The 25,300-nt window shown below is 45.1% G+C and overlaps 1 protein-coding gene across 1 annotated transcript in view; it reads left to right on the top strand.

Moving 5' to 3' along the window:
* The first annotated feature begins 519 nt into the window (after positions 1-519).
* The window catches only part of LOC144669328 (glutamate receptor ionotropic, NMDA 2B-like), a 264,087-nt gene continuing 239,306 nt past the window's right edge, over positions 520-25,300 (top strand). The window contains exon 1 of the mRNA XM_078531691.1: positions 520-921. Within this exon, the coding sequence (XP_078387817.1) occupies positions 520-921 (402 nt within the window). The remainder of the gene's footprint in view (positions 922-25,300) is intronic.

Genomic DNA, 25,300 nt, shown 5'->3' with positions numbered 1-25,300 from the left:
GACGTGAGTGCTACCAGCTGAACCAGACTGGCACTTACTTAGACTTGCTCTTGGAAGCATATCCAGCTATCAGGGCAACTGATGACGCTCTCCTCGAGGGAGCTAAGACCCACCTATCTAAAAGTCGGGAGGTTGTTGAATAAAGGGATAGAAATGACCCAGATAAGTAATAATTCTTGACTTCAAAGAAAGGAAACAGCTTCCCAACCCTTTCCTCACAATAAATTCTCACCTTTTGAGTGTGTAGCTCAACGAGGACATTTGTTTGCTCCATCCCATAAATAAATAAGTTCACAAGGCCAAACTTAGCCAACAAGGCCTGGCGTAGAGCATTTATTGGAAAGGTACTAACAATCAGGTAGAGGTGTAGATTTTATAGCAGGCTGTCCAATGGGGGGGTGGATGCAGGAGTGATTACCAATACAGATCATTGCATTGTGTTGCTGTATGATTAGGATCTAGGTGTATACTTTGATCTAAGACTCTAATTACATATTGCAGGGATTAAACTCAATGAAGATGAGGCACATGGGCTTGCAACTCCTGAAGATTTTATTAATACTCGCGTCTCATGTGGATTGGGCGAAAGGCATCTTGAAAAGCAACCCTACCCTGAACATTGCCGTGATCCTCGGCGGCACATCCTGCGAGATGGACATCAAAGATGTTTTGAACAAAGATGATTTCCAACATTTGCCCATTGATCCCAACGTGGTGCAGGTGACCGTCAATGAGACCGACCCCAAGAGCATCATTACACGCGTTTGCGATCTCATGTCTGGTATGAAAATGCACGGTGTGGTTTTTGGTGATGACACGGATCATGAGTCCATTGCAGAAATTTTGGATTTTATTTCAGCTCAGACTATGATCCCAATTCTTGGAATACATGGCGGTTCCTCGATGATAATGGCTGACAAGGTAGGAACTGGCGTTTTCCCTGTTGAGTGCTGCAAAAGGGCACATCTCTCTACTATTGGCACCCAATTTTAACAATGCGTAGGGGTTAGATAAAGACACAGGCTCTCTTTTCTCTTCATCATTGTGTCCCTACCTCAGTAACCAGCCATGGAAGTTCAGTCTTTCGGCCAGTGTGAATTGTTTCCACTTGCTTCATCAGCCTCCCAGTTTAGTGTTGGAATGCACCAGCTGAAAAGGGGGTGGAAGCAGATTCTGTAGTTATTTTTAAAAAGGAATTGGATATACGTTTGAAAAGGAAAGGGCTATGGGTAGTTTGACTAATTGGAAAGCTCTTTCAAAGAGCCAGCATCAGCACAATGGGACGAATGGCCTCATTCCGCGCTGTATGCTCCAATTCATCCCTCTAGTTTTCTTTTTCTAAAATGTGTGTTGGGGCCACTCGAACATGGAGGATCTTTCCAGCCAACACAGAGAGGAGTCCAGCACCCCACCTCTCAAGACTGGATTTCAAGCAGAGGCGATGATGTGCTAACCTACTTCATGGCTTGGTTTTATGCCTTACTGTTGTCACATTATGTCATCTCAAGGAAGCGTTGATTGATTTTTTTTTTTGCATGGTTACACTTTCTTCATTCAAAATGCATTTTCTCCACTTTCCCGGAGTCTCACTGGGAAAAAAAAATTGTGCCCAAGATGGTGAGCGGTAATGTGCTTCCTGACACTTTGGCCTGGATTTTCAAGGAGTTGTGAAGACTCCAGGAATCTTCCGAAATGGTGGGCATGACCCGGATCTGGAAGTCCTACTCCCATTTCGTGTTTTCACCGTGGGGTTGAATGGGGACGGGAACGTGACTCCTACCTGTGGGAATCCCGTGCTCAGCAGGACCATTTGAACTCAGTGCTGAGTTCGAACAGCCCCTGCTTTTTCACTAGAGTAAGGGCCCTATCCTGCAGTTTGGAAGTTACGAATCTTTAGAGAAGTCATAAATGCTCTTGAAGGGCAGATAAGGTCTGTGGAACTGTCAAACTTATTTAAATGGCCAGCCCCCTTTAAAAATTGAAAAAAAAGTCTGTGTCTGTGAGAGTTGAAAAAAAAACCTGTCCTAGCAGCCTCGATATCTGTTTGTTGATATACTCCTATCATTATCATAGTGAGGGGTGGGTGGGATTGTAAATTCACAGTTGATTGGCTGCTCAACGAGGTTAATAAAGGATTAGCTGTCTTTGATGTGGGGTTATAAAAACAAACATATCTATTTATAAAGGGATTAAGTACTTGAGGGGAGTTAAATGTATTGAATGGGCTTTCATGAATGGGGGAAGTGTGTTTTTATATAATGAAGCCTGTATTAGATATTTCAAATTTTATTTTACTTCATCTCAGCATGGCTCCTGAGGTCTGCCCATTGTGGATACCGGGTGAGTTGGCATGCAGAGTGTAAGGGCAAAGGGTGGTGAGTGGGGGCTCATGAGTTGGCATTAAGTTGTCATAGGGACTATAAGGGGTCATGGGGATGTGTGGGGGTGTCATGGGTTGTCATGGAGGGTATGAGAGGCTATTGGGGTGGGTGGGGACATAGATTAGCATGAATTGGCACATATGGGCTTGGGGAGTGGGGGTGGGGGGAGGGGTGATGGTGAGACTGGAGGGCCTTAAGAAAACAACTGGGACAAAATCCCAATGAGCCAAGGCAGGCCTTTTAAACAGCCTATGCTGGCTCTCAGCAGCCCCTCTAATTTGCATCTGGATGGGGAGCCCAGCTCCATCCTGCACCTGCCATTCGGGGCACTCCCCACCACCCCCCCCCCCCCACCCCCCCCGAGGCGAGCGTGGTGAGTGGGAAATTTCCCCACTCGAGCTACCCACCTCGAGAACAAAAATCCAGACCTTCGTGTCAGCTTCGGGTGGGTGCAAGAGTGCCCCGGTAATGCCTTCCTCTGATTTAATGTTTCCCCTCGGAAGGATGTGACAGGACCTTGGAAAAAGTGCAGAGGAGATTTACCAGAACGGTTCCAGGAATGAGGGATTTTAGCTACAGGGTTAGGTTGGAGAAACTGGGATGATTCTAAAGGAGACTGAGTGGAGATTTGATAGAGGTGTACTCGATTATGACAGGTTTGGATAAGGTAGACAAAAAAGTGCTGTTCCCATTAGCTGATGGCACGAGGATTAACCTTGGGCGAGAGAGGCAGGTGGAATGTGAGGAAGAACTCTTTAATGCAGTGACTGATAATGACCTGGAACTCGCCGCCAATCAGGGTGTTGGAAGCAGAGAGGATGAATGATTTCCAAAGGAAATTAGATGGGCACTTGAGGTAACTAAAGTTGCAGGGCTACGGGGATAGAGTAGGGGAGTGGGACTGACTGGATTGCTCTACAGAGGGGCAGTATGGACTCGATGAGCCAAGTGGCCTCCATATGTGTAGTAATGACTCCATAACTCTTTGAGGGAGCAGCCAGCCATTACTTAATATTACTCAATTGCCACACTGCAGAAGCTGTGACCAATAGTGTAGGACTTCTGGATGTTGAATCCAATCAGATGGTTTCATGGTACCAATGCACAGTGCCACTATAATAATTAAACCTTCACCATTTAACTGCTGCTATATAATGGTTTATGTGGGGCTGTATCTTACAGCTTATATGAACGGAATACATACAACATTAATAAGTGTGAGGTGGTGTATTTTGGAAGGATAAGGAGGCCAGATACTCCTGGAAAAAAATAAGGGTCTAAAATGGGGCAGAGGGATCTGGGCTTACAGATATACAGATCACTAAAATAGTGTGATGCATTATTAATAAGGTCATTAAAAAATAAAACAAAGCACTAAGGTTCATTTCTGTAGGGATAGATTTGCAAAGCAGGGAAGTTATATTAAATTTGTCTAGAACTCTATTTAGAACACCCTTGCAGTAACTGTGAATGGTTCTGGCCTCCATATTATAAAAAGGAGACAAGCAAAGGTGCAATAAGATGATTTACTGGGACTTTCTGGATTTACCAGAACTGCGAGGTTATAACTTTCAGGAAAGATTGAACAGGCTGGGGCTCTTTTCTCTCGAAAATTGAAGACTGAACGGGGAATCTAACAGTGATCTTTCAAACTGTGAAGGAGCTTGACAGGGTAGATGTAGAGAAAATGATTTCGCTTGTGGGGGAGTCCAGAACTAGAGGCTATAAATATGAGAGAGTCACAAATGATTCCAATTGGGGATTCCTGCGAAACCACTTTATCCGGGGATTGGTGATGTGTGGAAGTATGGTGCAGGCAAATTCAATCGTGGCTTTCAAAGGAGAAATGGAAAATTATCCGATGGGAAGAAATTTACAGGGCTACGGGTCAAAAGGTGGGGGAGCGGGACTAGAGGAATTGTTCTTGCACAGAGCTGGCACAAACACAACTTCTAAAAATTCTTTCACGGGATGTGGGCATCGCTGGCAAGGCCGGCATTTGTTGCCCATCCCTAATTGCCCTTGGACTGAGTGGCTTGCAAGGCCATTTCAGAGGGCATTTAAGCGTCAGTCACACTGCTGTGGGTCTGGAATTACATGTAGGCCAGACCGGGCAAGGACAGCAGATTTCCTTCCCTAAAGGGCATGAGTGAACCAGATGGGTTTTTGCCAACAAAAGAGGAAGGTATTAGCTTTCAATTCTAGATTCAATTAATTGAACTTAAACTCCAGTAGCTGCCATGGTGGGATTTGAACCTGTGTTCCCAGAGCACTAGGCTCTGGATTACTGATCCAGTGACATTACCATTAGGCCATCACCTCCCTCTGATGCCAAGTAGCTGCCCTCTATGCTGTAATTACTCCATGCTTCTATGGTTCTATGAATTGCAATGGCCAAGGGTATTTGAGATGAATAGAATAATAAGAGAAAACTAGATAAGTACATGAGGGAGAAAAGGATAGAAAGATATATAGTTGTTGTTAGAAGAAGTAGGGTGGGAGGAGGTTTGTGTGGAGCATAAGCAACAGCATAGACAGTTTGGACTGATTGGCCAGTTTCTGTACTGCAAAACCAAAGGCAAAAGGCCAAAATCAGTGATATTTTATCTAGCTATTCCTCACATGTTGACTATTCAGTTAATCTAATTATTTTTGTGTCATGATTAATGTACTTCTAATGAATTTGTGCTCGGTAACATTTCCATCAATACAAATTAATGCAACTTCAGGTTGGTGCAAGCTTAATTTGTTTTTATCACTTTTGAATAAGAGAGGTTAAAACCTTATTGTATCTGAATGTACAGAGCTTTAATGAGGTATCATCAAAACTGATTGAGAATGAGATAAATTAAACACACACACCAGACTTCCCTCACCCCCCAACTCTTTTGACACCAAAAGGAAGCCTTGAAGTCTGAAATAATTCCACCAGCATTTTAAAACTTGAGAACATAGGTTCATAGGAACACTCAAGGCTGTGGGCCAAGCCCTGGTAAATGGGATTAGGTAGGTAGGTCAGGTGTTTCTCATGTGTCGCTGCAGACTCGATGGGCCGAAGGGCCTCTTCTGCACTGTGTGATTCTGTGATTCTGTGAAGAGCAGGCCATTCAGAGCCTTGAGACTATTACATAGGAACAAGAGCAGGCCATTCAGCCCCTCAAGCATATCACATAGGAACTGGAGCAGACCATTCAGAGCCTTGAGACAATTACATAGAAGCAGGAGTAGGACATTCAGCCCCTTAGGCATGTCACACAGGAACAGGAGTGGGCCATTCAGCCCCCTGAACCTCCTTCACCATTCAATTAGACCTTAGCTGAACTGTACCTCAACTCTATTTACCTGCCTTAGCTCCATATTGATTATAGTATATCTTTCTAATTGTCCAGGGATAGTTCACGGTGTGCTGGTTGTACGGACACCTGTCTGGTCACTCCACTGTATTTGTGGCTTTTAGAGGAACAGGGGAACCAGAGGGGCAATTGTTAGGCATGAACATTTCCATCGAGAAACTCAAGCTGTACCTTCTGTTATGGTGCACAGGGCCAGACATTCATACCTGGAAATGTCCAAAAAACATGAAAAGGCAATGGGCCTAAGTTTAAGGACTGGCTGAGGCTAGAAATGGACATTGATGAAAATAGCGGCACCGGCCTGCATGCTGCTTCTCTGGGTCCATCCTGCCCCTGGGCCAGTTTTTCGGTGGCAGGATGGGGGCAACAGGGCTACCTGCCTGCACGCGGTGGAGAGGGTGACTGATTAAAGTAACTAACGGCAATGCTAAGGCCTGTTAATGGAGGCCAACTGGGGTTTTTCCAGTTTCAGCTCTCCCCAGGTCCTGACACTTTGCAGGAGGACAGGAAGGCAGAGTAACTGCCTGGGGAGGGGGGATGCAAAATGATTTGCATTTATATAGTACCTGTCACGACCACCAATGTACTTTATAGCCAATGAAGTATTTTTGAAGTGTAGTCACTGTTTTAATGTAGAAAACACGGCCGTTGATTTGCACACAGCAAACTCCCACAAACAGCAATGGGACAGCGACCACATATTTTGCTTTTGTGATGTTGATTGAGGGATAAACATTGGCCAGGACACCAGAGAAAACTCCCTTGCTCTTCTTCGAGATAGTGCTTAACATCATCTGAAGGGCAGCATCTCCAACAGCACAGCACTCCCTCAGTACCACACTGGAGTTTCTTCCATGATTTTTGCGCTCAAATGATGGGGTGGAACTTGAACACAGAACCTTCTGCCTTGGAGACAAGAGTGCCACTCACCAAGCCCTGGATGATGCTCTAAACATTAAAGAAATGTAGCAAATTTAGTAGTAACTTTCAAAAGGGAATTGGATACATCGCTGAAAAGGAAACATTTGTACAACTATGGAGTGAGACTAATTGGGTAACTCTGTCAATTAGATACTAGATATGAATCCAAGTTTTTTTTCCCCCTCTCTTTCATGCTCCTTACTGGCACAGAAATTATAGAGAATAATGAAGTGGGGAAGTTTGGCAGGTTGGCTTTCTTTGCTGGTTCATGTCCAGGATGCAGCAGACTGTGCTGTATCGTGGAACTATAATTGATTAGAAGTTAATGGAAGTTGGAAGGATTTGATTTAGCGTCAGAAATCACCAGCGGAGACTATACAACCTGGCCAAGATTCATGCAGGAGCCCAAGGCAATCACTTAGTATGTCATGATACGGTCATGTAGTGAACAGTTGGATCAGCACAGTATACGTAATCCAGCCATGTGCAGCCAGGGACTGTACCAACTGACTTGAAATGTTATGCCTCCAAGTATCTTGAGCAACCAAGGCTCCTTAGGCAGCACCTTCCAAACCCATGACCACCTAGAAGGACAAGGGCAGCTGATAGATGGGAACACCACCAGCTGGAAGTTCCCCTCCAAGCCACTCACCATCCTGACTTGGAACTATATCGCCATTCCTTCACTGTCGTTGGGTGAATTCCTGGAACTCCCTCCCTAACAGCACTGTGGGTGTATCTATACCACAGGGACTGCAGTGGTTCAAGAAGGCAGCTCACGACCACCTTCTCAAGGGCAATTAGAGATGGGCAATAAATGCTGGCCCAGCCAGCGAAGCCCATTTCCTGTAAGCGAATTTTAAAAAAAGCAACCACCGCCCAACCAGTGAGCCCTTGTCAAACGAAGCCATGACTCTGTTGTTAGTTCGAGACAGTGAAATTGACTTTAGAAAAAAAAGATTTATGGGGTGCGGGTAACGTTGACATGGTATGTTGCCCATGCCCACTTTTCCTGAGGACACTAACCATGTAGTGTGGGATTGGAGTCTTCGGAGACCAGTGGACAGATTCCTTTCCCAGGAGGTCATGAGTGAACCAGTTGAGTTTTAATGGCGATCTAGCAGCTTGCATTGCTGTTTGAGAATTGAAAAGGTTCTTGCCTTTAGGCCCACTTAGCAACCTGCAGTCAAGGCTCCTCAGTAACCTCCAGCCAATGCTAGAATTCCATATCTTTATGGATATTTTGCAGGCTTTTTAAAACCTCTAATGGCTCTGCCTTTTACTTTCCCCTCTTTTATTGACACTTCTAGCCTTCCCGCCTTCTCTAATTTCACATGAGCCTCTACATCACGTCCCCATGTTTAAAGTCGCCTCCAAAAAGACGGATTTCCTCTTGCATGGTCCCAACAACTTGCTGCACATGTCTCATAAATCTCACCAGTAGCTTCAGCCTCTTGCTTTTTCACTTCCTGTCCTTCCATCCATCTTCCTACACACTTGGCCTCAACTGTGAGAGCAAACGGAACTCACGCGCTTTCTCCATCCTGAGCGTTGCCTCTTCCATGCCAAACTTTTTCATCTCCAGTCAACATTTTCCAATGGAAGCCTAAGAATTGAATCCTACTCCTATACCTGGGGAAGGCCTTCTCACATCTTTCTCACTCTCCAGCAGGGGCAGGCTTTTCCGTTCATCGGGCGGGTGACCTGATTGGGTGTAAAATAGTGCACGATGACATCAGGGAAGCGTCCCAACGTCATCGCGCACTTGCATGATATTTTGGTCAGCGGGTACGCCCAAGAGTCGGCAGCATGCCCACTGACAATTAAGAGGGCTATTAAGCCCATTAATCAATTAATTCAGCAATATTTTGCGTTGCCCGTCCAACCTTAAATCGGCCATTGGATTTTTTAGGAAACCTCATCCATCGGCGGGATGAGGTTTCCAAGAGTAATCAAAAAACAATTTAAACATTTTAAGCATCATTTTTAATGCGCCCCTGTTCATATGACTGAGTCACATGTCGGGAATGCTTTCCTCATTTTTAAAATCTTTATTTTTGATTGTAAAATTCTTCAGCTCCCTGAGGCAGCTCTGTGCCTTCAGGGAGCTTTAAGCGCTCGCTCCCGCGCGCATGCGCTGATTTTGGCGTTCGCGCTCCTCCTGCCCCCACCCTGCCAGTGCTGAGCTCTTCAGTATGTTTTTCATGCTGGCCGTTAATTGGCCAGCCAGTGTGCCCACTGCGCCCGCCAAATGGAAAATCCTGGCCCTGGACAGATTTAGAAGATTAAGGGACAATGTGATCGGAAGTTTTAAGATATTAAGGGGGACAAATAGGGTCGGCAGAGTGAAGCTATTTCTGCTAGCTGGAGAATCTAGGACTAGGGGCGGGGTGGGGGGCGGTAATGGTCTAAAAGTTGGAGCCAGCCCTTTCAGGAGTGAAATTAGGAAACACTTTACACACAAAGTGCGGCAGAAATTTGGAACCATCTTCCACAAACAGCAATTGATGTGAGATCAGTTGTTAATTTTAAAACTGAGATTGATAGATTTTTGTTCACCGAGGGTATTAAGGGAGATGGGGTTCGGTCACAGACATAATCCCGTTGAACTGTGGGATGTGCTTGGTGCATGTTCCTACGACGGGAACAGCTTCTTGTTTGACAGCTCACCCCTTCCTCGTACCTAGCTCTCAACCTTTCCCCTTTCTGTTGCAATCTTTCTCAACTCTGGTTAATACTCTCTCAATACCACGGTTACACTTTTCTTTAACTCTCTTTCTTTCCAATCCTCCTAAGCTATAGACGGACTGTTTCGAACTGTCTTCCTAATACCTACTTCTTTACTGTGTTGAAATCATGCTGCTTCTTTATTCTTCCATGGAGTCTTTAAAAAACTGTGAAATGCCTTTGTCTAGGGAGTTAGGAGCAGGAGAATGTCACCTAGCCCCTCGAGTCTACTCCTTCAAATGAGATCATGGCTTCCCTTCCTACAATAATCAACAGGCTTTAAATCCACTCCATTCATGTTTCTTCACTGTTCTCTCTTACCCTTGTTGGCAATCTGTGCCAAGTGTTGTATAATGGAGTATGTTAGACTAAGTCCCATGAAGGGTTAACTGTAATGATCTGTGATGTTATAGAAGGAAGTGACATCTACTCATGTGACCTGAGAGTCCAGGAGAAGGCAGCCGGGAAAGAAGCTTGTGCAAGGTAGTGTTCTCATAACTGTAAATATGTTACAATGAAGTTAGAGTGCAGTCCTTTGGAGTTATTGAAGGAGGCATTTGGAGGTATTGTAACCCAACAACACAATATGGATGCAAGCGGTAAAAAGATAGTGATAGAAAAATCTCTAACTCTACTGGAGAGCTTCGAGAAAATCAGGCTGAAGCATGGAAAAAGTGGTACAAGAGCTTAGCTCAATTTCGCACGGCATCAGGTCTCGCAGTGAAGCCAGACTGTGAGCAGGTCAGTACACTTTTGTACACAATGGGTGACTGTGAGGATGACATTTTAGTTATCCTGGGGAACGATGAAGATAAAGCCACATATGCCAAAGTCATTGATGCATTGGAGATATATTTCAATCTCAGCAAGAACACTGTCATGGAACACGCAAAGTTCAATAAATGGACCCAGAGACACAGGGAAAATTTGACGCATTTATTAATGATTTGCACTGATTAGCAGAGGACTATGTGTATGATAATCTGCAAGGGGAGCTAATTTGTGACAGAATAGTGTTTGGAGTAATGAATGATGCATTATCAGATAATTTGCAGTCCCAGGAAGGCTTGGCACTGGTGACGATAATTCAATTAAGTAGGCAAGCCAAGATCAGGAGGCAGAACCGATTGATAGTCAGAGAAGATACAGTCCGAATCCCAAAGTACCAGATGCCATTGAACTCATTAGACATAAGAGAAAATAGAGAGTAGATGACAGGCGAAGCATGAAAAGCAATTGTCCAGCTGTTGTTGGTACAGAAGAAAACGGCACATGGGCAGGAATTGACCCGCCAAAGACACGCAATGCCATTGGTGAAAAAGGCTGGGGCATTTTCAGGCAGTATGTTGCAGTAGAAATAACGGGCCGACCTCTCAAAAAGAAAAAGTTTTAAAAGGACATGGAGTCCATGAAGTTGAAGATTCACAAGACATTGAAATGCCCTTCTTAAGAGAGCTTAAAGAAGTAAGTGGAAACTATTGGAGTGCAGAGATCCTGGTAGAAGGTCACAGGATAAACTTTAAACTAGATACTGGAGCAGCAGTTTTGGTTCTTTCAGATGCTGAACCATGGTTAAAGGAAAGAATTCTTCAACCATTCTACAAAAAGCTACACGGACCAGGAGGAACAGAGTTGAAGGTTCTGGAAGAATTAACAGCTACTTTAAAGCACAGAGAGAAAGTAATTACTGGAGTACTGTACATAATTCAAGATCAGTAGTTGTCCACTTTTAAGTAGAAAGGCATGTTTGGAATTGGGTTGAAGCTACAGAATTGAAGAAATAAAGAATGGTGAAGATCAATCAGGAGACCTCAGAGCAGAATTTCCAAAGTCATTTACAAGATTGGGAGAGCTAATAAGAGCATTTCGTAAAACACTAAACCCAGAAGCAAACCAATACGCTTATATACACCCAGAAACGTTCCACACCCATGGCTTCCAAAGGTAGAGAAAGAGATCAACTCAAGGCGTCACTTCATCCATACAGGAGCCAACACGTTGGTGCTCAGGGATGGTACTGGTTCCAAAGCCAAAAGGCTCCCTAAGAATTGATCTCACACAACTCGATAAATCTGTGAAAAGAGAAGCCCATCCAATGGTATCAGTAGAAGAGAGTTTAGCAAAACTGGGGAAGAGCTCAATATTCTCTAAATTAGATGTCAACAGCAGATTCTGGCAAACACCACTAGAAGAGGAGCCTAAACTGCTCACAACTTTCATCAGATCGTTTGGAAGATTCTGTTTTAGCAGGAATAACATCAGCACCAGATATCTTACAAAGAACAATGTCAAATCTTCTAGAAGCCTTACATGGAGTTGTTTGCCACATGGATGACATGTTGATACATGGGTCCACTCAAGCTGAGCGTGACATGAGATCAAGAGCAGTGCTGAGAAGACTACAAGGGGCAGGATTGACACTCAGCAGTAAGTGCGAGTTTTCACATCCATCCGTCAAATTTCTCGGTCACATAGTGAGTGCATCAGGAATAAAGATTGCTCCACCGAAGACCAGTCATAAAAGAATTTCCAGCTCCAAGGAGCATCATGAGTTACAAAGGTTCGTGGGAAATGGTGAATCAAGTGGCAAAATTTCTAAAAAAATTAACAGAGCCTCAATGAGTCACCACACCAATTGTTACACCAGAACAATGAATGGTGTTGGGAAGAAGCACATCAGAAATCGCTTGAAAAATTCAAGGAGAGGTCGATGTCATTAGAGATATTAGCACATTATGACCTGGCGTTATGTCCCATGATGGCGGTGGCTTAGTGGTATTGTCACTGGGCTAGTAATCTAGAGACCCAGGGTAATGCTCTGGGACCTCGGGTTCAAATCCCACCATGGCAGATGGTGGAATTTGAATTCAATAAAAATCTGGAATTAAAAGTCTAATGGTGACCATGAAACCATTGTTGATTGTTGTAAAAACCCCAGCTGGTTCACTAATGCCCTTTAGGGAAGGAAATCTGCTGTTCTTGCCAACATGTGACTCTGGATTAAAGGCAAGGGCAATTAGGGATGGGGAATAAATGCTGGCCTAGCCAGCGACATCCACATCCCATGAGTGAATAAAAAAAGTAATAGCAGTGGATAATCCTCTACAGGATTGAGTGCAGTATTTTATCAGGAACAAGGAGATGGGAAACGTGGACCAGTCGATTATGCATCACGTTCGTTAGCAGATACAGAGAAGAGATACGCAGTCATCGAAAAGGAAGTACTAACAGCCACGTGGTCATTTGCTGACTACATCTTAGGTCTTTATATTACAATGGAAAAGGACCACAAACCTTTAGTGACACTATTGGATTCGAAAGAGCTTGCAGCGATGTCATCAAGAGTTAAAGGGTTTAAATTAAGATTGATGAAATTTGATACTTGTAAGGTTCAAGAGAGACATCAGAGCACAGCAGATGCAGTCTCACTCACTCACTCCAGAAAAATACGATATTGAATTTGTGGAAGAAGTCAAGGAGTGTGCTATAATGACAGCCCATACATTACGGACAACTACACAAATTGACGGAAATCACCAGAGGTTCAAAAATCAAACAAGGATTGTAGGCAGCTCAGAGAATTTTGCGCTAGAGGATGGCCAACATTTATACCACATAGTCCGTCCTTGAGACCATATTCCAAGCAGATCACTTGACAGTGATCTAGGATTTACTGGTATACGTTGATAGAAGAGTAATCCCAAAAGCATTGAGACTTGAGATCTTACGACGCCTACATCAAGGTCATTTAGGCATTGCTAAGCACAAAGCCAGAGCCACAGTCTTCAGTTTGGTGACAGGCACCTCGAAGTCATTGGAAGAAGCAATATACAGATGTATCACACATTCAACTCATGGACAGGAATCAAAAGAACCACCGCTGTCGTCTTCTTTTCCTACAGGGCCAGGTGAACGCCGAGGAATGGATTTATTTGAGCATAAAGGGAAAATGTTCGTAATAGTAGCAGATTACGTCTCGAGGTGAGTTGAGGTGAAACAGTGACATGGTCACGCATCAGAAGCAGTGATAACATCCCTGAAAGAAATGTTTGCAGTCCTTGGGATCCCTGGTATTGTCATATCAGACAATGGTCCACAGTTTGCGAATATGGGATTTCAAGAGTTTACAGAATTATTTGGACTTGGTCACACAACAAGTTCACTGAGGTTTCCTCAGGCTAATGGAGAAAGCAAGAGAGAGAAAGGCGTCAGAACTGTAAAGGCATTTCTGAAAAAGAAAGAGGATTTTTCAACTAGCGCTCTTGAGTTATAGATCCTCACCCCTGCAGAATGGATTGGCTCCATACGAGTTACTCGTGGGAAGGAGGTTGCGGACACAGGATCCTACCCCTCTACAAACATTGGTGCCACAGGTCAAAGACACCGACTTAGAGAAAGTACGGGAAAGAGAGGAAACTTACCGGAGTAAACAGATGAAACACGATGATAGTTGTTGCAGAGCAAGAACGTTATCGGATCTTCAACAGGGAGAAAAGGCTGGGATCAGTGATCAGTCAAGATTTGGAGAAATAGTGGAGAAATCACCACACCCGAGATCTTACGTTGTCCAGATGGAACAGGGCACAGTAAGAAGAAACAGAGGAGGTTTGATTGCAGTTGAGTAACAGAGTGAAAACCAGAGGCCAGAGAGGTCGCAATCATCAGAAATGAAAGGAGATACTGAAGTAGGTGATTCTGAACCATCTACTGGGTTCAAATTTTGTGGAACGGCATCCTGGGTACCAAGAGCAGAACAAGAAGGTCTTATTCCCTACAACCGAGAGAGAACGAGGTATGGTAGATTAGTGAAGGCACCACGATGCTCAGCAGTGTAAGAGAAGGTGAGAATTTCAAAAAACTGGAGGAAGGAGAATGAGAAGGGAACGTTTTTTTTATTATTCCTTCATGGGATGTGGGCTTCGCTGGCTGGGTCAGCATTTATTGCCCATCCCTGGTTGCCTTTGAGAAGGCGGTAGTGAGCTGCCTTCTTGAACTGCTGCAGTCCAGAGAGAAAGAAAAAAGACATTTACCTAAGAGAGCAAGGAGAGGCTGCATTTCCTACGAGACTTCAAAACACTGAAATGTTCAGAAGGACTAGGAGGCTGAAGCAGTGGGTTTCCAGGAATGTCAGAGGATGTCAGTGAAGTCTGAACGGAGATCTCGGGGGAGATGTAGTATAATGGAGTATGTTGGAATAAGTCCCATAAAGGCTTATCTGTGATGTCACTCTGGTGATCTGAGAATCTAGGAGAAAGCAGCATGGAAAGCAACTCAGGTAAGGGAGGGGTCTCATAACTGTAAAAATGTTGCACTACAGTTAGTGTTTGTAGTCGAGTCGGGAGTTATTCGGGAGTTAACTTGGGGAGTTATTGAAACTACCCCAACCTAACAACACAATATTTTACAAAGGACCTTGTCTGTTTGGTATCAATAAAAAAAAACTTACTATCATTTTGGAATCCTGCATAAATATCCTCATGTGATGGTCCCAAGTGAGACAACAAATATGACTAAATTCCTATTTAGTGGTGGTGATGGGGCCATTGGAATTAATTTACCCTTTGCTTAAAAAGAACTTGCATTTATCATAATGCCGTTTCACGGCCACCGGGCATCCGAAGGCTCTTTGAGGCCAATGAAACATTGTCGCTGTTGTAATGTAAGGAAACACAGCAGTTTATTTGTGCACAACAAGCTCCCACTAACAGCAGTGTGATAATGACGAGATGAGCTCTTTTTGTGATGTTGACCGTGGGATCAGCTTTTAGTCTTTCATGGGATGTGGGCGTCGCTGGCAAGGCCAGCACTTGTTGCCCCTCCCTAATCGCCCTTGAACTGAGTGGCTTGTTAGGCCATTTCAGAGGGCAGCTAAGAATCAACCACATTGCTATGAGTCTGGAATCACGTGTGGGCCAGACATATGAAGAAGGAGCAGGAGAAGGCCATTCAGCCCTTCGAGCCTGCTCCGCCATTTAATAAGATCATGGCTGACGTGATAATAACTTGAAACCTGCATCCCACAGACCAGGTAAGGGGGGAAGATTTCCTTCCTTAAAGAGCATTAGTGAACCAGATGGGGTTTTTTTTAACGACAACTGATGATAGTTTCATGGCCACCATTAGCTTTCAATTCCAGATTTATTTTTTTATTAATTGAATTTAAATTCCACATGCTGCCATGGTGGGATTTGAACATGTGTCCCCAGGAGAAGAGTCATAAGGACTCGAAATGTTAACTCTTTTTTCCTCCACAGATGCTGTTAGACCTGCTGAGTTTTTCCAGCATTTTCTGGTTTCGTTTCAGATTTCCAGCACCTGCAGTATTTTGCTTTTATCCCCAGGACATTTGCCTGGGCCCCTGGATTACTAGTCCAGTGATGTAACCACAACACATCTTTTCTTTGAAATAGTGCCATGGGATCCTTTATATCTGCTCAAGCTGGCAGGCAGGACCTCAGTTTAATATCTCATCTGAAAGATGGCATCTCTGAGGGAGTGCTGCACCCTCAGTACTGCACCAGAGTGCTGGCTTTATGTGCTCGAGTCCTGGAGTGATACTTGAACTCTCAATGTTCTGACACAAAGGCAAGAGCGCTACCAACTAAGCCACAGCTGACACTGCTGTTGGTTCGAAGCCAGCCAGGTCACTTCCATCATCTGTGTCCCTCCCTGTGCCAAGTAACCCTTGACATTATCCAAGCAACACGTCTTTGGCCGCCTTCAGTTGCTGGTTCGATGCACCTCTGTACACAGCGCCACGAAAGGTGTGCCAGCATTTCCTTTCTTGAAACCTGCCCAAACCATCACAGTTTTTTTTAGCTATCTAATAATTGATATATAATCTATGCATCATCACAAAATAATTGGAAAGTTTTATTTAAAAAAAGGTGTAATATTAAACAATGAGTGAGTAGTATCTGGTCAGATGAATGTGAGATTACATTCCTATTCTGGGCAGTGACTATCTATTCAATCATTGGCATCGGCAGTAGCTAGAACATATGGTTCTATTAAGTAAGGACCACAGGGGGTGGATCAAACTCTGAGTTCATGGATTGGGCTAAGTAATTTATAAAGTGAAATATATCAAAGATTGAGAGGAAATTCAAACAGAAATATATAAATCTGTTTCTGTTTATCTAGCTATCTCTCTATCTTTCTCTTTATCTAATATCTGTTTAGTTTCCCTCTAATGTATCTATCGACAATCCACTTTATGTACCTTAAAACATAGGAGTGGGATAAGACAATTCAGCCAGCTCACCAAGGCTCCTTCAACAGCACCTTCCAAACCCATGACCTCTACCACCTAGAAGGACAAGGGCAGCAGACACATGGGAACACCACCACCTGGAAGCTCCCCTCCAAGCCACTCACCATCCGCACTTGGAAATATAACAGCACTGTGGGTGTCCCTACACCACTGGGAGTGCAGCGGTTCAAGGTGGTGAGCTCACCACCACCTTCTCAAGGGCAATTAGGGATGGGCAATCAATGCGGGGCTAGTCAGCGACGCCCACATCCCATGAATGAATAAAAAAAGCTCCATGAACCTGTTCTGCTAATCAATGAGATGTGGCTTATCTGTGACTCAATCCACATACCCAACTTTGTCCCATATCACTTAATGCCTTTTGGTTAACAAAAGCTTCAGTTTTAAAATTAATAATTAATCTGGCACTGATTGCTGTTTGTTGAAAGAGTTCCAAACTTTTACTACCCTTTCGGTGTAGAATTGTTTCCCAATTTCACCCCTGAGAGGGCGGGCTCTAATTTATGGACTGTGCCAACTCTTGAAAATAGATTCTCCTAACCTACCCTATATGTTCCCCTCTACTTATCTATTTCTCCATTCAGTACCTGTCCCTATCTATATTACATCTCTGCCTCTCTTTATCTGCCTTTCCATCTGTGAACACACCTTTTTAAAAAAAATCAGCCCTTTCTATTAATACATCTCCATTATTTTTCTAAATACGGGAACTAATTACACTTATAAAGGAAAGCAAGTCAGGTTTGATGAGTCAAATTGCTCAATCATATTAGAGTGAAAAGTACCAAAGGTTTTTTCTTGGCAAGCAATCTGACCCAATGCAAATCACTCAATCCAATGTGACAGCGAGGAATTGAAAATCAGCAGCCACCTCTCCCATAGGCAGTCTATCCAACACTAAATGAAAAGGTCGCTTCGTCTATTATCCCACTGTGAATCAATGGGAGCTAAGGACCTGTGGTCCTGTTATCGACAGGGGGTGAGATGAAGCTGAAAGGCTTCACAGCCTCAGCAGCATATAGCCAGCTGTCTCTAAATGTTGTGAAACACTCACAGGGTCACACTCCAATCTGAAAGCATACGCCACGCGAACAAAGGGTCACAAGAAAGGACAGTCATTCCTCTGGAATGCTGCACCCCCTTGCCTTCAGCAGCACCTGTGAAATCAGGAACCCTCGATTTAATGGAGCCTGATATCGGACATAGGCATCTTGTAGACTCGGGCAGCTTCTGTTGTATTGCTTGGTGACCACGCTGAAGTCTACTTGTGATGGAGCTGTGTTCAAGAAAGAAGGAAAGAACCATCATTTATATGATGCCTTACATGACCTCAGGATGTCCCAAGGTATTTTACAGCCAGTGAAGTACCTTTGAAGTGTTTTTAATTTAGAAAACACAGCAGCCAATTTTGTTTTATTTTTTAAATTATTCCTTCAGGGGATGTGGGTTTCGTGGGCCAGGCCAGGATTTGTTGCCTGTCCCTAATTGCCCTTGAATTGAGCAGCTTGCTAGGCCCTTTCAGAGGGCAGTTAAGCTGCCGTGGGCCTGGAGTCAGAAGTAGGCCAGACCAGGTAAGAATGGCAGATTTCCATCCCTAAAGGGGTTTAGTGAACCAGATGGGTTTTTATGACTATCAATGATAGTTTCAGGGACATCATTATTAAGACTAGCTTTCGCTTCCCAATCATTAACTGAATTTAAATTCCACCAGCTGCTGAGGTGGGATTTAAACCCATGTCTGCAGAGCACTAGCCTGGGCCTCTGGGTCACTAGCCCAGTGACATTGCCACAAGACCACCGCTTTCCTGTCAAATTTGTACACACAGCAATGTGATAACGACCAGGGACATAAGTTCAAGGTGGGGAGGGGCAGAAGGTTTAGGGGGGATGTGAGGAAAAACTTTTTTACCCAGAGGGTGGTGACGGTCTGGAATGCACTGCCTGGGAGGGTGGTGGAGGCGGGTTGCCTCACATCCTTTTAAAAAGTACCTGGATGAGCACTTGTGGAACATCATAATATTCAAGGCTATGGGCCAAGTGCTGGTAAATGGGATTAGGTAGGTAGGTAGGTCAGGTGTTTCTCACGTGTCGGTGCAGACTTGATGGGCCGAAGGGCCTGTTCTGCACTGTGTGATTCTGTGATTCTGTGAGATGATGTGTTTAGTGATGTTGGCTTAAGGATAAGTCTTGGCCAGGATACCTGGGAGAATTCCCCTGCTCTTCAAATAGTGCCATGGGATCTTTTACATTCATCTGGTAGAGCGGACAGGGCCTTGGTTTAATGTCTCATCTGAAAGACAGCATCTCTGCAGCGGCGGCCTAGATTTTGTACTCAGGTATCTGGAGTAGGACTTAAACCCAAACCTTCTCAGAGGCAAGAGTGCTACCTCTGGGATCGTGTCATTTCCAGGGGATGGTGGTGGAACCATTCTTACACTGAATCTATCTGGACATGTGGTGATCATACACCTGGCACGTGCTGACATCTCAAAATGTCACACCTGAAAGTGCCGCGTGCAAAATGCGGGTGACCTGAGGTGCACCTGACTCAAACCACTGCCAACAGCACATTGTAACTGAATGGGCAAGGGAACCCCTCAATGAATTTGCAGCAGACTAAGTGAAAGTTCCAATTTTCTGGTGTCAACGTTTCCTGAGAAATTCACCTCCGATTGGCCTCAGGACACACTTCCTCCACAGGCAGGTTGAGCAGATTGTAAAAGGTAAAATAAATGATGGGGCTACGGGGAAAGGGCCGGGGAGTGGGGCTAATTGTTAGTTCTCTCAAACCTGTCACCATTCTATTTTGGTGCTGTCTAATTCTATGGTATGGAGTTTGAGGCACTAAGTTACACATTGTGTCACCGAGCCATTTCCACATCCTTTGCTCCCTGCTCAAAAAAACTCAGAGAATAATGAGGTAATTCACTGGGGAACACACTCTTCCACAAGTCTAAATCTACCCATGTCTATCGCGTCCTTCCATCTCAAAACGATCAAGATATATATTATAGATAACTGGTCAATCTTCTGATTGTTCTTGCGTGAATTGAGTTTAGGCCAAGTGTAGTCTTCAGGTGAAGGTGGGTTAGAGGGTAGGAGATAATTGTATCAGCATGACAACATAATTCAGCCCCCATTTTAAAGTCAAACATTTTGTCCTTAATTTCATATTTACGTTATGAATGCCCATGTCCATACTTATAAGGGCAATTTTCTATGTAAACTTGGTGTGCTGTACTTACAGACTTCTGCCAGTGGTGGCGCTGCTCAAGAGGGGAAGGCGCCATGTTAGTGTGACACGTTTACATGGGCCTTTTTTTGTTGGACCTGGGTATTTATAGTGGGGAAGAAAACCAAATGTACATGGGCTTATTTTTACGATGCAGATAGGCAGATGTTGTACGACGGCGTCTTTTCTGACTTTCGCGGTCTTGAATCGATATTCTTCTTGCCGCCAATTTTAGCCGAAAGCACTGGATGAATTCGCTTGATATTTCAACTAAAGGGGATTCACCCCTCATCGCATTAGGTGGCCTGGGAGGTTGGTGTGTGAATAGGCAAAATGCACTAGCTAAAACTGTTACTATAGCGATGGTGCCCCCTCAGGGAAATCACAGGTGGTTTGAGAGATATGATTTTTTTTTTTAATTGTTTTTTTAACAGAAGCAAACTCTGTAGCCTGGAGAGGCTGGAGGCTGGGGGTGGGTGAGGTGGGGACAAAGGCTTATCATATTTCCGTGAACATTATGTGGCAGCTGTTTTGGGAAGGTGCTATCACAATTAAAATGATCAGTTTATAGCAGGAATATAGTACGAAGACACCAGGCAACTTGTCACAATCCTGGGGCTATTGGCTGGCCGGGGGACAAGGCCTGAATGCGGCTTGCAAGATTTACCGTCCATCAGTTTAAGCGAACAGGAAATGAGGCGGGCTCCGATAGGGGTGTCCCCGCTCACATTTCTTTTCTTCATGGGATCCAGTAGTCCCTGGTGCAGGAACAGGGAAACCTGGCCCAATACTTGGTGGCCGTTACCTCTGCCCGTCGGGACTAACATCATTTGTTCCTTTTTAATGTCTGTCAGAGTGACAGAGGTCAGCAGTTTAATTTTTTGTTTTTGAACATCTAAGGGGGAGATTCCTCAATTTGCCTCTCAGGCATATCGTATGAACTGGAGAAGGCCATTCAGCCCCTTGAGCCTGTTATGTAGGAACCGGAAAAGGCCATTCAGCCTCTTGAGCCTGTTATGTAGGAACTGGAGAAGGCCATTCAGCCCTTTAAGCCTGTTATATAGGAACTGGAGAAGGCCATTCAGCCCCTTGAGCCTGTTACGTAGGAATCGGAAAAGGCCATTCAGCCCCTTGAGCCTGTTATATAGGAATCGGAAAAGGCCATTCAGCCCCTTGAGCCTGTTACATAGAAACAGAAGGCCGAAATTGCCAACTCCATTTACCCACCTTTCCTCCAAATATCTTAATGCCCTTACCCAACAAAAATCTATCTACCTTTAACTTTGTCTTGAAAGTCCCAATCAACCCAGCATCCAGAATTATTTAGTGGGGGTGGGGGGAGAGTTCCAGAATTCCACCAGCCTTTGTGTGAAGGAATGTTTCCTGATTTCTCTCCTGAATGATTTCATCCTAATTTTAAGTCTATGCCGCCTTCTCCATTTGTTTTTCTGCACCTCCCCTTTCAGATCATTTAATCGTCTTAAACACCTCAATTATATCACTGGCTAATCTTATATACTCAAGGAAATACAAGCCAAGTTTATGGAACCCACTGTTAGCATCAAACTTAAACACAGATTTGAAAGTCTACCCGCCCAGAGTTAAACTCTGATTACTCAGCCCCGGTATTTGGACTTTAGCCGAATTTTGGAGGAACGCCCCGATTGTACCAACAAGTGTTTTCCTCTCCCACAAGAGCGACAATGAGAATTTGATATTGATTTGTGACAGGTTGGTGCTTTTGCTGTGGCTGAATTTCCAAGTGAATGAATCATAAATATTTCAAGAGCCTGTATAGTTGCAGCCTGACTTCACCCCAGAGGTTTAAGCGCCTTTAGGCAGGGATGTGCTGCTGAGGCTTTATAAGGCTCTGGTCAGACCAGATTTAGAATAGTGTGAGCAATTTTGGTCCCCGTATCTCAGGAAGGATGTTCTGGCCCTGGAGAGGGTCCAGAGGAGGTTCACGAGAACGATCCCAGGAATGAAAGGCTTAACACATGGGGAATGTTTCAGGACTCTGGGTCTATACTCGATGGAGTTTAGAAGGATGAGGGGGGATCTGATTGAAACTTACAGAATACTGAAAGGCCTGGATAGAGTGGACGTGGGGAAGATGTTTCCATTAGTAGGAGAGAGTAGGACCCGAGGGCCCAGCCTCAGAGTAAAGGGAAGACCTTTTGGAACAGAGATGAGGAGAAACTTCTTTAGCCAGAGAGTGGTGAATCTATGGAATTCATTGCCACAGAAGGCTGTGGAGGCCAGGTCATTGAGTGTATTTAAGACCGAGATAGATAGGTTCTTGATTGGTAAGGGGATCAAAGGTTACGGGGAGAAGGCGGGAGAATGGGGTTGAGAAACCTATCAGCCGTGATTGAATGGCGGAGCAGACTCGATGGGCCGAATGGCCTAATTTCTGCTCCTATGTCTTATGGTCTTATGGTCTAAGCGCCGAGTGGTGGTGGACATTTTGGGACAGATTTTCGCGGAGTCCGGAGCCATTTGAAAACGGATCCCGGGGATCCCTGTCTGCATTCCTGCTGCTGGCAGCTTTCCCCAGCACGGCGTGAGGTGTAGTGGGCCCCACAAGCTGCACCCCTCGGATGGCTGTCTCCATTGCTTTGGGGGTAGGCATCTGCTGGGCACCGCCCCCCCCCCCCTTCCCCCTCACCCCACCCCTCACACCCCCCCACCCCCAAACGTAATTTGTGCAGAGTCGGTCCAGCTCCTCCATGGCCCGTGGTTCATGACCCCTCAGAGGAGTCTGGATTCGGGAACCTTTCGAAAGGTAAGTTCCAAAGGTCTTGCGCTTGCCCCTCAGCCACTCCCCAAGGCCCCTTGCATTCTCCGTGCCAACCCGGGGCCGGATTCCCACAGAGTCGGGGAGTCTCCGCGGCCTTTTAAAAATGGTGGACAGGACCTGGGTCCAGAAGTCCCACCCCACCCCCCATTTGCTGACAGACCCCACTTTACCCAATAGGGGAACCGGGACGGGACACAACTCACACGCGAGGGGAAACCCAAACTCAGCAGGGTTGTTTTTAGGGGGGAGGTGGTGATGTACTGATAATGTCACTGGACTAGCAATCCAGAGGCCTAGGCTAATCGCTCTGCAGACAACGGGTTCAAATCCCACCCCGGCGGCTGGTAGAATTTAAACTCAATTAATACAAGAGTCTGTAATTGTAAAGCTAGTCTCAACATGGTGACCATGAAACTATCATCGATTGTTATGAAACCTCAGCTGGCTCACTAAAGCCCTTTAGGGAAGGAAATCTGCCCTCCTTACCCGGTCTGGCCTACATGTGGCTCCAGATCCACAGCAATGTGGTTGGTTCTTAACTGCCCTCTGAAGTGGCCTAGCAAACCCCTCAGCTCAAGGGCAATTAGGGGGTGGGCAACAAATGCCGGCCTTGCCGGCAACGCCCACATCCCATGAAAGAATGAAATAAAACACCGTGCTGAATTCAAACAGGTGCCATTCTCACCTATCCCGTAAGTGTGGGAGTCACGAATTTATGGAGGAGGCTTAAATGAAGGGCGGACAGATATGTAGAAATGCCAAGTTGTTTAAATGCTCAATCCTTTAAAAAAAGATTTTAACAAAAAAACAGCCTGCCTGTGTCAGCGAGAGTTGAACCCCCCCCAAAGGCTATTAACTTATTTAAATCCCCGGCACTTTAAAGATTTGAAAAAAAGTGCTGCATGTGTCAGGGGCTGGAGTGAATCACAGAGATCGGGAGGGACGAGAGATTTGAAAAGAAGGGTGTGAGTTTTAAAATTGATTAAGGGCGTTGTATGACCAAGAGCCAATATGGGTCAGCGAGGAACGGAGCCGGGGGTGCGGTGATAGGTTGGTGAGTGTTAGGACGTGGGCAGCAGCATTTCGGAACGAGTCCGCCTCTGTGGAGGGTAGAACGTGAGGGGGGAACAGAAAGCGAGGGAGGAATTAAAAAGAAAAAAAAACGGGTCACGAGAGAGAAAGAAAATTAAATAAAAGAAAGCGAGAAAAAGAACGAGAAGAAAAGGAAAGAAACAACAGGGGTGGATAGGAAAAAAAAACTGAGGCACAGAAATAGAAGAACAGGTGACATTGAACCCACTTTACTGTCAGCGCTCAAACCCTTAGGTTATTGGAGTAGCATCATGACTGTTTATATTTGTGTCAATGCTTAGCGCCGTTGATGGACTTCACCTTGAGTAGGTATCGAACACCATCCATAGAGAGGGACAGCTTGGCAACGTGGCAAATTGATTTCTGCAAAGTCCTGCTGTAAAGTCTATTGCTGCCTTTTTCACACTGAGCTCAGGTTATTGTGAAGCAGCCGTGTAATTTGATTTTATTACATGATTTAAACCAAAAAGGAGAAAATTCCCAAAGGGACCCACAGCCTAACGGTGGAGTGGGGCTGATTTGTGATGTTGATTCTGTGCCTCTCAGCTGAAGCTGCTGAACTATAACCGGCTGAGAGGTGCAGAAGGCTTGTACCATGCAGGATATATTTACTGGTGACTCAGGAGTGGAACAGGCATCGGGATCCAGAAAAGCTGGCTCCCAGCCAGTAATAGCTGGACCTGCGCCAGTTTGGTTCGCTAATCGTTGAAGCATTAGTAAGACTACAGCTGAAAAAGGGAGCTCTCGCAATACAGAGCTTCACAGGACCCACGGGAATGATACGCCGTGTGTTAGGTGTTGGCTGTGACCCAGTTGGTAGCACGACCCCCACCCCGGTCTGAAGGTTGTGGGTTCAAGTCCCACTCCAGTGACCGTGTGCTCGAAACCTAGGCCGATGTTGTACTGATGGAGCACCACACTGTTGGAGGCACTGACTTGGATGAAATGCTAAACAGAGGTTCTACCTTTCTTCCCGGGTGGCAGTATAAGATCACATGCTCCATTGTAAGAAGGATAGGGGGATATCATTTATCTGGTCATTGTCACATTGCTCTTGGTCGGACATTGATTTATGCAAAATGGCTGCCATTTTCCCCCATTATAACAGGTTTCATTTCAAGAGCACTTTCTTGGTTGGGAAGCACTTTGGAACAGCCTGAAGTCATGGAAAGACCCGGAATGAATATGTCATTCTTTCTTTCATCAAGGCCTAAGCCCATGCAAAATTAGTGATGGGGACGTGGTTGGTTTCAAGACAGCGCCAACACAGCGTTTATTCATTATTCATTCTTGGGTGTGAGCATCGTTGGCATTTATTGCCTCCTCTCTGGTTTTCCTGAGAAGGTGGTGGGGGGTAGTTGGCCTTCCTGATCCGCTGGGCAGCGGTTTGATAAAACTGACTGGCTTCTCGCTCAGTTCAGAGGTCAGTTAAGAGCCAACCAGGCCAGCGTTGGATTGGAGCCACAAGTTGGCCACAGCTGGTGAGGACGGCAGGTTCCCTACCCTAAGAGACATTCACTG

This window comes from Cetorhinus maximus, chromosome 29, assembly GCF_964194155.1.
Source record: "Cetorhinus maximus chromosome 29, sCetMax3.hap1.1, whole genome shotgun sequence".
Classification (NCBI taxonomy): Eukaryota; Metazoa; Chordata; class Chondrichthyes; order Lamniformes; family Cetorhinidae; genus Cetorhinus; species Cetorhinus maximus.
The sequence above is the reverse complement of the archived record's forward strand: the minus strand, read 5'-3'. Positions and strand labels throughout refer to the sequence as shown.